The 13,634-nt window shown below is 37.9% G+C and overlaps 1 protein-coding gene across 5 annotated transcripts in view; it reads left to right on the top strand.

Moving 5' to 3' along the window:
• The window catches only part of gabrg2 (gamma-aminobutyric acid type A receptor subunit gamma2), a 102,068-nt gene that overhangs the window by 44,080 nt on the left and 44,354 nt on the right, over nucleotides 1-13,634 (top strand). For all 5 annotated transcript variants that reach the window (XM_061962532.2, XM_061962530.2, XM_061962529.2 and 2 more), the window contains exons 4-6: nucleotides 7,846-8,066; nucleotides 8,738-8,820; nucleotides 11,849-11,986. In XM_061962532.2, coding sequence (XP_061818516.1) covers nucleotides 7,846-8,066; nucleotides 8,738-8,820; nucleotides 11,849-11,986 — 442 coding nt within the window. The remainder of the gene's footprint in view (nucleotides 1-7,845; nucleotides 8,067-8,737; nucleotides 8,821-11,848; nucleotides 11,987-13,634) is intronic.

Genomic DNA, 13,634 nt, shown 5'->3' with positions numbered 1-13,634 from the left:
AACAAGCTTTAATCATACATTCATACTTTGTTGTCCAGTCTCTGTTAAAAGTCAGATTTTCGCAATTAATTTTTATTTTTTTCAAGGCCATTTTCAGTTTGAATTAGTAGTCTTCTTCTACTCACCCCACTGCTGCTTCATTGTGAAACATATGCCTCACTGTTGCCCCTTGTGGGGTGGCGGGAGTACTACACACATGAGCAACCCTAGTTTGAATAGTTTCATCAAGCCTATTTGCGTGATGTTCGACGGGTTAAAGAAAAGCTTTGGCGGGACGGATGTTGAATGGTTGAATAGGACTGATGTAAGGAAACAGGGCCCTACTATTTTAAGGAAGAGAATATTTTTTGATAGATTTTCAACAAAATGTTTTAGCTTCTTCCTCCATACTTGTCAGCCTACCACAAAATTAACTGTGCAGTTGTTGCTGTTATTTTGCTAATAAGCACAATGGCGGTCAAAACAATGCTCACTTTTGCTTTTTGGCACTTGCAAAAATAACATTAACAATAATGTCATTATGAGCACCAAACATGAGAAAAATCTTCTTCCTCACTTTTTAGTTCTACTTTATTGAGAACAGGCACTTAAACGGTGGCTTTTGAAGTTGTGGGATTTAATGACATCCTGAAGGAAAAACATCCTTCCCGCATAGACATGATTACACTACGCTGACCTGCTCCAAGCTAGGTGAGACTTTCCCGTGTATAACCCACCACTTCACAGATGGCAGCTTTGTAAAAGAAAATGGCGTCACTACGTATCTTAAAATAAAGCTTGGAGCTCCACATATTATGCATCAGTCAGCTACAGATGTGGGACCTTGGAGCCGACTTTAAAATAGTTGAAAAATAGCATAATGTGGGACCTTTAAGGGAAATACCTGGACCGACTTGTCTCTTTTTGGCACCTCTTCCAAGTCTTCTACTCCTAGATTTGCATCATTGTGCAAAAACTTACAAACTAATGGACACCAAGAATAGTATTGTCCATGGTACCAATAGATAACATAAGCATAGAGCGAACATCGCCTAAAACTAATGGCCTCTAAATATGGATTATAACTATAAGTCCAAAGATGTGGTGTGATTTTAAATGTGGTATATTTGTTGAGTTCCATGTTTAAAACGTAAAAAAAACACTTGCAGTATGTCATATTTGTGGTGTTGTACTGTTCATGGTAACTGCTTCATGTTTAACTTAAACACCCTGTTGCAAAAGCTGCAGACTAAGCAAGATATTGATTTGGATCTGTTGGAACATCACATTTGTGCTCACATCAGGGACACTACAATTGTGTGTGTTTGTGTGTGTATGGGTTATTGCGCTTACATTACAGGTTGACGGATTGCTTTACGCTCATATGTAATCAGCCATGGGACGTTGTGTTCACACTGTAACATGATAAGTGTGGCAATATTTGTAGGTTTTTCTGAAGCACGGCTAATAGACAGATGGCACTGGGGCGGTGGGCACGCGAGCGCAGTTTCAGATTCTTAATTATGCAATAAGAACTCATGCAACTATGGCAAATGTACAATTGAGACAGGGCTTTATATTCATTAAAACTGTCTTTGACAAAGTGAGATGCAGTCTGCAGTATTACTAAAAAAAATACAAAACTGATTTCCAGGAAAGCAATCATAATGGCACCACTCTCCTGTTTGTCATCCTCAGTGAACCATGAAGTAGTCTGCTAATGAATAGAACATACACTTCAGTGTTGGCCTCTGTGCGCTTTAGTGATTAACATTCTAGTTATGGAAGAGAGTTAAGAGATTTGCTAAAAAAAAAACATTTAATTTTGTTGTAAGGCTTTTTGTCTTGTTCCTCCTTTCAGAAAATATTCTAAGGTTTGGGCCTCCTTCCTGAAAAACAAATTTTCTGGAGAATATGTAGTAGAGTTTTTGTGCTCACCCTAGGGTCTAGGGCCTACACTCTGTTAATTCTCTTAACGTAGGAACTGAAAATGAATTATTTTAGCCTTAAAAATGTAATTGGTTTGCTTAGCAGGCTAAAGCAAAATATGCTTTTGTTTATTTTTCTCAAGCCCCTTCTGAAGTCATGTGGTCTGCCCTGTGGCAGGCCCACCTCACATTGAAATGAGATGATGTAGTTTCTTAAAGTTGCTCTCAGTGGAGCATATAAAGGGCGAAGAGAAGTGGACTTAGGTTAGCGCCCTGGGGGACTCCCCTCTGTGAGCGCAGTTGCAGTTATTGTTATAAAAGCAGTAGCAGTACATAAACATTATCATACCCATTAAGATAGAGCAGTATTTGATGTCCCTATAGAAAATAATATTTGATAGTACAATCTAAAATATAAATATTATTGGGTTCTTGCTCAATCTAGCTTGACATTGTAGCTTCTGCCCACGTTAAAAAACAGTAAAAAATGATATTCAGTGGACCATTACCCAAAATAATATATTTAAAAAAAAATGTAATGTTAATTAGAGATCGACCGATTATTGCACCGATATTTGGCATTTGACGTACAGTATATCACTATCGGCCTATTACAGCACAACTCTATCAGCAGGACGGCGTGGCGCAGTGGAAGAGTAGCCGTGCGCGACCCGAGGGTCCCTAGTACCAACCTCGTCATGTCCGTTGTGTCCTGAGCAAGACACTTCACCCTTGCTCCTGATGGGTGCTGGTAGCGCCTTGCATGGCAGCTCCCTCCATCAGTGTGTGAACGTGTGTGTGAATGGGTAAATGTGGAAGTAGTGTCAAAGCGCTTTGAGTACCTTGAAGGTAGAAAAGCGCTATACAAGTACAACCCATTTATCATTATTTATCATTATACAATGTATACACAACCATTATCTAGTATTTAAACACAATTATGAAGTAGATAGAAATAATAAATATATATATTTTTTTTTAATTCATTAAAAAAATTAAAAAATAATCTCATTGTCAAAGATTCTCCCCAAATATGTTTTGATATCTGACAGGGCATTTATTTGAGTTCTTGTGAGAATTATTCTGTGGTCTGCTCAGCTGCTTTCACCGTGGCGCTCATGCGTCAGCCAGCATCATGTCTCCTCTGCTTACCTGTCAAAACCTCCAATTTTTGCCAGGAAATCAGGTTTTGTCCTTCTTTCCTGGCATCTACCCTATTCCGTTTTGTTTGTTTTTGCTACTGAGGCGATTGAATCGATTGACAAACCTCAGTCCGCAACACTCTAAGTGTGGGCTCATTAAAGGAGCGAGCAGAGTTTCATGTTCTGTGATTCAATTAAATAACACAACAGAGATGGATGGACTTAAAGACGACAGAAAATATATCTCTTCTAAAAATTGAAACTTTGCGTAAATATCTTTACTTTACTTATTATATAAGTAAAAAAGACCAGGCAGCAGCTTACACATTCTCATACTTTCTGTAAAATCTTGGAAGAAATTATGTCAGCCAGCTTGAAAAATGTAAAATATGTGAAGGATTCCAGAATTGTTTTTCATTCATATTTTCGCAATATTTCAGGGTTCCTCAAGAGGCAACCTTACAATGTATTAAATCATTGGTTCTGAAACTCTTTTCACCACATACCACCTAAGAAAAACACTTGGCTCTCCAAGTACCGCCATAATGACCAACATTAAATTACATTAGCGTAGTAGGCTTAAGTATTCATTAAAAAGAAGGTAGTTTTATTTAACAAGTATATTTTTAAATTGTGGCCATTATTTTATTTAGTGTATAGAGTTTATTTATTTAAAATAGGGACAATACATATTAAGTTAAGTTAAAGTACTAATGATTGTCACACATACACTAGGTGTGGCGATAATGGACATATAGATGTAAATATGCAAGATTATAGCCAACGGCTAATTTCCATCCTGAGTTCCTTCAGCAGGTTGGTGTTTACATAGGACATACCTAAGACAACATTGACAAGTAGAACAATTAGCCTTAAAAAGGTAAAAGTAATAAAAGGTACCCCAACAGTTAGCTAATATAAAAAATATATATGTACACGTTTAGGCATGATTGTGGCAGCAGTGTTGTTCTTCAAGTAGCCAAGCTTTGAGATAGTTGGTGACAGAGGTCAGGGTGGGAAGTTCACGTAATGTATTTGGTATTGAATTCCAGGTCTGAGATGCACGGACAGAAAAAACTGCTTGACCAAAGGCATTCTTTCTAAAAAGGAACTACACAGTCACCTCTATACAAGCTATTGTTGATCTGTTTGTGTTTTTGTTCACAAATTATTGTAGTAGAGGAGGTGATGTCATGGAAGATTTTGAAAATCAAGATGGCATCCATGTATTTAACAGTGTTGTCTTATAATATATATATATATATATATGTATATATATATATATATATATATATATATATATATATATATATAATTTTGCGGATTCAAGAGTTAGATTGTTTCTGATAAACCTTAAATTGGACAAATTCTGTTCACAGTGTTTTTTTTATCTGTTGTTTAAAAAGAAGTTGTGAGTCAAGAGTGATTCCTAATTATTTAACCTCTTGTACCACCTCAATTGTTTTACCTTGTACAGAGACATTGGCATCACTGTCAGTATTTGCTCTTTTTGAGAAGTACATACACATAGTCCTGGATATGTTCATGTATACTTGGGATGTCTCAGGCCAAGTATGCACATTTGTCATAGCATCTTACACACAGTTTGAACAGTAACACTGTGTTTGAAAAAAGAGAAATACAACACTGTACTTTAATCAAGTGATTATTTGGCGTACCACTAGATAGAGCCCGTGTACCTTTCGGGGTAAACATACCACATGATGAGAATCAATGTATCTCATCCATAAAGTGCTATAAAATTGAGTAGATGGTGAGTTATTGTGAATTAGAGAAATCCCATATTTTTTTTTACCAATTTTTCAAGGAGATTTCCCATATTTTGAAATGCAAATGTTCAATGCTCCTCTGACGAGCAGATTACAAACACGTAATACAGGTGTTTCACCACAATTCACCACAACATTAGCGCCGCATAAAACATTATTTCGTTACTGGTCTGACGTTTCCCAAGAAAAAAATTAAAATACAATTTAAGGCCTTGTCTAGCTGTTTACTGACATACTATTCATGGCTAGCTAACTTTTACTGCAAAATACATTTGCCTTCAAATATTGTTTATCAGCCTCCTTGACTACTAATAATTGAGATAGGTGTCGGCCCTGAAAAAAACCTATTGGTCGCTCTTTATTGGTAATACTCATGATGGTGTAAATTCTCCCCACGAAAAATACAGGACTGAAATAACTAGCTGGGGTGCCCCAGTACAATTTTTTCACATGCAATACAATTCCAACATTGAAGACCTTGAACATTAAGGAATGAAAAACACTTAACATAATTATCAATGAATGATCTCATTCGTCCTGAAGGGACGAAGGCGTAGGATGTGGATTGTGGTGTACGTGTGTGTGTGTGTGTGTGTGTGTGTGGTGTGTATTTTCGATGGATGCGCGTGTGTGTGTAAGTACGGTAAGCCTGAAGAGTCGCTTGTCTCCCGACCTTGGTGATCTCGCAAATGTTTTTGTTATAACAAAGCTAGTCAGTCCAACAAAAGTCAACAAAGGTATGTCTCTAAAATAGAGATGCGGATGAATTTGGAGCTTTTTCATGGCGCTGTCCTCCGGGGGAGTCTCGTAGCAACGACCTTGCCAAGCTGTTTCAGCTGGAAGACAACATCCAGATGAGAATGTTTGTGTTGGAGGGAGCAAAAAATAATTTTAAAGTGTCCCTCTTATTGTCCATTTCTGGTACTCAAGAGCAGACAGCTTTTCAAAGATGTTATCCAGTTTTCAATTTACCGCTAATTCAGAAATCACTATACAATCTGAGTGCTTACAGCTTTGCCCAGCCCATCAATTATTTGTGGCAGCTTTCGGGTACCTTGAACGGCTGCCAGCATCTTCCGAATTTGTCGATACACCCAAAGCAACGCTTATTCCAATCAGTAGATGTCCTGTTATCATGATTTGGAAAAGGTCAATGTCTTCAATGTTCTCGACTGAAAGTATTGCCAGGCACATGACCCTCCACTTCTCCCAAGTGTCCATTGTGTATCCAGCAACAAGTGTTCCGTCAGTACAGACTGGTTCCACTGAACCAGAGATTTTCATTGAGAAGATCTTGTCAATTTTGTTGAGAGGCAAATTGATCAATTAAATTGTTTAATTTTGGTAAGTAGTTCAAAAATAGGCCCCAAGAAAATTAAAACAAGACAAGACGAGTCAGAACAGCAAATGCAGGAGGGATAAAAACGACGGAAGGGAATCGTCTGCCTTTGTTGAGTCAGAGATAAATTATTTGATACTTGTTGATATTCCCAAATGTTGTGTTTTAAACTGCAATATTGTTCAAATAGGGACACTTATTTGTGTATAACTTTTGTGCTATTGTGTGCATAGGTGTTGTGTAGCTGATAGCTCCTCGCAATCTTTAGTATACCATGTTTCGTTTTTGTAACTCAATTCACTAAAATCCAAGAAAAGACCAAACTTGTGTGCTTATTGAACAACATTTAGCTGTTAACTGGCAATTGAGCTCTGCACAAGAAAATACACTGCAGGATTGCTTGTAACAGATGTTTTTTTAGTTTTTGCTGATACCGGGCCAATATTAATATTAACTTGGAACAACTGTTGGGAGCTCAAAAAAGTCTACCAGATAGATGGGAAAGATGCACAGAGAAAATTCAGTTTTTAGCTTTTGTTTGGAAATCTTTGAATAGGCTCAGGCTTTGTTGGGTTGAGCTTTATCCCAAAGTTAATTCCTTCAATGGCCTTCTGCACACAAGTGCCCAGTTTATTTATCTCCTGATGTGTTTGCTTCAAACCTCAGGGCTCAACCAGTCCAAGTAACTTGATAAGAAAGAAAAGAATGATCATTCTCCTCTCAATAGCTGCCTCCACATCTATTCCCCCGTTACACCCAGGTCTCAGTCGTCCGGGTTTTTATTTATCTAACTTACTTGTATTCCTAGCCTGATCTCGAAAGCACTGAACAGAAGATGGTAGCTGTTAGTCTTACTTGTAATGAGGTTAGATTGTACAGCCAAAAATGTACTGATGTTTGGGCCTTTGATTTTAAGTTTAAACTGGCGGCGCTGCTTAAAGAGGTCATATGATTTTTCTTCGACATTTAAAACACTTCCTTCCTATACTTCACATGTAAGGGTGGGGGTTTTTGGACAACATTTTGCAAATATTTATTTTTACAGATCATCTTAAACCTGCTTTTGAACCGTCTCTTCAGCATTCGTCGTTTTGTGGGCGGTCTTATGTATGTGACTCCACTTTGACTGTCTTCTCACCGTCAGCAATGTTGTAGTTTTTAGCGCTTCCATATGGAGTCTACTGACAGATATAAGTTTGAACTATAAGCTACAGCGGAGGATTTTATTATGCATGTGCATGTACGAGCAAGTGGGCTCCACAACAAGAGGGCAGAGAAAAAGTAGAAACTTAGTAACTACAACGTCGAACTGCAATGGCGGACTCGCGCAAAGCTCTTCGAGCAAACCTCTACCATACCTGGAAATATACCAGCTGGCATAACTATCAACAAATATAGGTCACCAGTAATTCAAATTCTAAACGGCCCGTTTGTAGCAAGTTTAAAAGAAGGCCTAGTTGTTTTATAAATATCACTGCCATTCCTCCATAGTTTGATTTCAAATTTGCGGGACTTACAGGATCCCAAATACACAAAAACAATTACCAACATGTAAGAAAAGTTGGTTTTGCATAATAGAACCCCTTTAAATACACACATTTGTGCCTGAGAAAAATGTTATTGTTAACATGTTAAGAAAAAGCACCCTTTTGTTTATTTATTTCCAGGAATACACCATCGACATCTTTTTCGCCCAGACCTGGTACGACAGAAGGCTAAAATTCAACAGCACGATGAAGGTGCTGCGTCTCAACAGCAACATGGTCGGGAAGATCTGGATCCCTGATACATTTTTTCGCAACTCGAAGAAGGCTGATGCTCACTGGATCACCACTCCCAATCGCATGCTTCGAATCTGGAACGACGGGCGGATACTCTACACGCTAAGGTAGGAAGTAGTTTAGAGATACATACATGATTAATTTGAATTCTACAGCACTGTAAGAGTTCATAAAAAGCCATTAAAAATGTCTGGGTTGCAGAAACAAATATTTTAGGGTAATTTGCATACATCATCAAAAATATGTGGTAGCGAAGGTATGTGTGATTGAATTAGAAAAATGCATTAAAAAGGATTATTGACTGAAAATATTGCCCGCCATAAATACGACATATGTTTTCTACCAACGCTGCAATACATATAGAGGGATAATCAGCACGGAGCTCAAGTCCAATCAGACTTAATCAAGTTGCGATGGATGTTCTTCTATGCACAACACCGACTCCACTGCTTCATTAATTTGTTAAGGAACTCGGAATTCAAAACAAATGTTAATTAGCATGTTGGCTGTGCTTGGCAGGACAATGATACATGATAATAGCGACGGGCGCGGATCGGCAAAGTCCGCTTTAAGGTCATAGCCTCATTAACAGGACGTCTAATGACTTTGCCTTCAAAACTCCTTCAAATGTGAAAAGTGGCAACAAGACAACGAGAATCATTGCTGCTGCTGCTTCATTATTTGTTCCAATCTGGTATTATATTGTCTCTTAGCATGTTGACCATTGATTGCTGCTTTGTTATTTGTTCTAATCTAGTATTATCTTGTCTCTTTTCAGGTTGACCATTGATGCTGAATGCCAGCTAAAACTGAACAACTTCCCCATGGATGAGCATTCGTGCCCTTTGGAATTTTCAAGCTGTAAGTGTGGCCATCGGCTAGTCTCTTCACATTTAAACTCTTCTACAACACAACACACATAATCAAGCATTAGCCTCATGAGAACCAGTTTCCTCTATAGTAAACATTTGAATTTTGAGCTATTTTTCTTGTTAGGCTTACACATTTCTGAAAACAATTGCCTGTTATGCAAAACACAAATGTCTCCTGCAGAGGATGCTGGTTCTTCGGTGGATGTACTGTATAAGCAAGTAAGGATGGCTTAAAGTACAAGTAAAGTGTAAAAACAAGTTAACTTGATATGCTTAATTATCCTTTTATTGTATCCATTAAACCATATCCAATGTTATTTACAATTCGCAAAGTATGTGAAAATACCGTCTAATCATCACAAAATGCTACAAAATCAGTCAGCTATTTTGAATATTCCGCTTCGAATATTTTCAGCAATTTCCGTAAATTCTACGTCACTGGAGTACCGCTATTGCATTCTGACCACATCACTGGATCGGTCAAACTGGAAATACGCAAAATTTGGAAAGAGATGTGCTGTCTATTATTCAGAATCCTTATGTAAAACAAGAACACATACTGCATGCTTGGCTTTTTTATGCATTTGAAATCATTAATGAGTAGCTAACAATTGAGTCAACAGATTGAGGGTCCTTTATTGCGCTCATTATACCCTCTAAAGAACATTCAGAAACTGCCAACAATACTCCATTTACATGTCGTGACCTGAAGATTAACCAAATATGAGTGATATTTGGTTGGTCAGACAGAATTTTTTAGTAGGGCATTAATAGCAGTGAGTGAATGCTAGCTTATACTGCTATGGTTGACTGAGTTTTTAATTGATTGAGACTTTTATTAGTAGATTGCACAGTATAGTACATATTCCGTACAATTGACCACTAAATGGTAACACCCGAATAAGTTTTTCAACTTGTTTAAGTTGGTAACACTGAGCCGACGGCTGCTTCTGCTTCATCTCAAACTTGCTAAGATTAAATTCTACATTATAATTAAGGCATCTCTCACCTGGTAGTAGACACATGTGGCCATGGGCCGAAAGGCTGGTCGACTTTGACATCCTCTGAGATGGCGAAAAAGATGCTAGTTGCAGCAACGTTTTTTAAACCCTTTGTGAGGATTTTGATTAAGTCTTCATCTAAACAGAGTGGACATATTACAATAAGTGTTTGTTTTATTATGGATTATTATGGTTAGTTTGTATGTTTAGCACCTAGCAATGCTGCCGATGCTATAGTGTTATAATAAAGCTGCATCCGTTTAGCACTCGGCTACTAAAACTTATTGTTCATCCTCTTTGTGTTCGGGCTCAAAAATATAAGTTAAAGTTAAAGGTTCTGGATCATAACTTTTCCTAAAGTAATCATTGTTGGCTCTCAAAAAGTCTGCTTGATTAGCATCGTTGTTGATGGGGAAGAGATCTGTGGTTCCTAATCTACGTCATGGATTACCGGTACCGGTTGCATGTCGTGTTTGGTTGCAGACTCTACACTGGCTCAAGCACTTGGTCAAGAAATACGCAGTCAAGCACTCACCCTGACTCATTCTAACTAAGTTTGTCATTTTCCATGCCAACATAGCAAGAAGAAAGTGCTCAAAAGTGCATTGAGGCTCCAGTTTTCAAAATGTGCTAGCTAAATGCTAATTGGATTTGCCATTGACATGCTACATATTAGCATCAGCAATTTTACGTAGCGATTTCAACACCTCCAACTTTGGTAATCAAAACTGCCACTAAGATGCACGTTGCAATCAAATTGCTGGTGTGTAATAAATACACTACTTACAAACAATAGAAATAATGTTGTAGGTGTGTAATAAATACACTACTTACAAACAATAGAAATCATTTATAGGGCTCAACACAATAAAAGACTGGCACATTTAACTTAATGGCAAAGATTACTTCCTGGCTCGGGCAACACACCATAGTATATACACCACTGCCATGTAATATCTTGGAAATGCAACTGATGTGCAAAGTTTACTATATAAAACAGTATGAGCTATATGAGCTGTACACTGATTATTCTAAAGTATATTTGAGTTTACTTTCCATAGGATTGTGCACACTGTCTAATAGGAACGCTTGCAAGTGTTTGTATGACTATGCTGCAATAGGAACTACAAATTGGGAGAAAAAAATATTCACTGGCCACATGGGATTAGAAGATGCTAATGAGGTCTCTATAGATCTACAGAGAGAAGCACCACAGGATTAGTCTCCTGGGAAAAAGGCTTTGTAAATACCTCCAAAAGCAACAAGCGAAGAAAAAGCAGTCTGAATATGAAACTGATAGTCCTTCTCTTAAAAGGGATGATATCTATGGATATTTGGATCTTATCCACTCACCTACGGATGGGGCATGTATTTGACTTGATCGACTATGAGGAAAATGGATGGGTTAGGGAACTCTCTCTCTGCGTGTTCTTAACTCCTGTTTGAATCTATCTATCTATAAAGTGACAGTGAATCAATCATCTTTCCCAGATGTGCTTCCAGCCTGGGACTCCCTCCCAGGCTGGCTTTAATGTGGTAACTGGGCACATCCCTCCATCTAACAGCCTCACACTCGATGCCTAAAAGCCATTTCCCCATAAAGCCATTTGTTCAAGTTTATTCACATTTACTCGAAGGGAAAGTCCATGTGTGCTGTTTTGAAGCCACCAGCCCTAGGGCGTCATTTGATGTAAATCAAAAGAGAATTGTCACTGCTCACAAATGGGATTTTAATTGTAGCCACCTTTGATTTTCACAAGAAAACTGGACGCACGAGAGTTTGTTATGTAATAGGTTTTGTTTTGTAAGCTCGCAGACTTACAGTAACTAGATTTGAGTGCGATAAAACAGATCAGGAGTGCTTTGGCTTTATATTGAATAGGGAAAGTGAACAACTCTATAGAGGGAACCTCTGTAAGAGATGATGGAAATGTTTGTTGTTGTGTGCTGTTAGCGCCTTAACTAATCCTTCCCCTCACCAACGCTGCCTCTCATCTTCGCCTCTCTCCTACACAGATGGCTACCCCAGGGAGGAGATTGTGTACAAGTGGAAGAGGAGCTCAGTGGAGGTTGGAGATATCCGCTCCTGGAGGCTTTACCAGTTCTCCTTTGTGGGCCTGAGGAACACATCGGAGATTGTCAGGACCGTTTCAGGTAAGAGCGCTTTTTTCCCTATTATTTACATTAGCCAGTCAAGAAACACTTGTTTAAAAAGGAGAAGTGTTTCATCCTGGATACCAGGTGTTTGTTTTGTGTATTCCATGTGATAGCTGTATTGAATCTGCAAGGCCATATTGGCTGCAGTGACATTTAATCAGATATGGGCAGGAGGCGTGCCACATTGTCACCATCTACCTTTGATGTATTAACTCATATGAACATTTGAAATTCATTAATTACGTCATCCAGCACGCACAACAATGCACGCCAATGCCTTCAAGCATTTTGAGGAGGGTCGTTTTGACTACAAAATGTGCATTATTCAAACTTTGATAAAAGTGTTTTTTAAGCCAATGAGCACTTTTTGGTGGTGATTTCGTTATGATTAAAAGGTAGGACAATTGTCGCCCTGAGTGAAGCTGTTACAACTTCATAATTAAAAGCTTTGGAGCCTGAAGCAGGGAGGACTGATTTATGTAAGGTAATTTGTGTCTTTATTACAATAGCTTTTTTTTTTTTGACACTGAATTTAAATAACTGAATATTTTGCGTTTGAATTTTGTGAACTGAATTTTTTTTACAACACACCATGCTGACAATTTTACTGAAAAAAGGAATCTTAGCAAAATGTTTGTTTAGTGTTTTGAAAATCGGGGTTTAAAAATTCAGTTTATACAAATTCAATTAAAAACTTTTTTTTTTTTATTCAGTGTAAAAACATTTGGTGTAAAAAAAATCCATTGCTGAAAAATTTTGTGCAGAAAAATGTGCTGCTTTAAGACGCACTTCCGGTCAATTGAGCCTAAAGCAGCACTACCCACCACAGGCTAATCTACAGTATGTGCTCGGATCCCTTTTTATCAACACTTTAAATAGCGGAGGTTGCTGTACGTTAGTGAACTAATCCCAAGATTCTGCACAAAAGGAAAAAAGTTGATCACACGATTGTACAAACACTCACACAATAAGGACTGATACTAAAAACGTTAAAACAGAGCACCTCAAAAACGGATTGAAATTGTAGTTTTTTTTACTGAATAAGACACTCAGAATGTACATGAAAATACAGAATGTGGGATTTACAATAATAACTATGAACAATAAAACACTGAATATTGAGAATATATGAATGTTGCTTCTCAACTGCAGAACACCTCCTTGATCGACATGGTTTATAATCGAGCAAGAACAACAAATATGCAACAAACACTGTGAAACAAACTCCAAGAGTAAAAAAAAATCCATATATTCAATATAATATTACTTTTCTGCAGAACTTTGTTGTTTAAATCTGCCTCCGTCTGACACATCTCAGGCTTGTTGCTGGGTAAACACTCTGCCCGTGCTTCGTCTGCATGGAGCAGACCTTTCTATTGTTACCTTAGTAACCCTTATGTCACTCAGAAGTGCAGATTCTAATCATTAGAATCGTTTCTGTAGTTAAGAAACATCCAGCTTGCCGAATTGAAATGTTTGTTATGTTGTATTATGCCCAGGTAGTCCTGGCCTTTTTCATGCTGTCTTGCAAGCCCTGTGTCATTGACTTCAAATTTGACACCTCATTGGCTGGTTCTGAGACAGGATCGATTGCTTCAGTCTTAATTTACCGGAAGTGGGTCTTGCTTTTCGAAGCAGTACATTT

Source organism: Nerophis lumbriciformis, linkage group LG09 (genome assembly GCF_033978685.3).
Source record: "Nerophis lumbriciformis linkage group LG09, RoL_Nlum_v2.1, whole genome shotgun sequence".
NCBI lineage: Eukaryota > Metazoa > Chordata > Actinopteri > Syngnathiformes > Syngnathidae > Nerophis > Nerophis lumbriciformis.
This window is presented reverse-complemented; position numbering and strand designations above follow the sequence as displayed.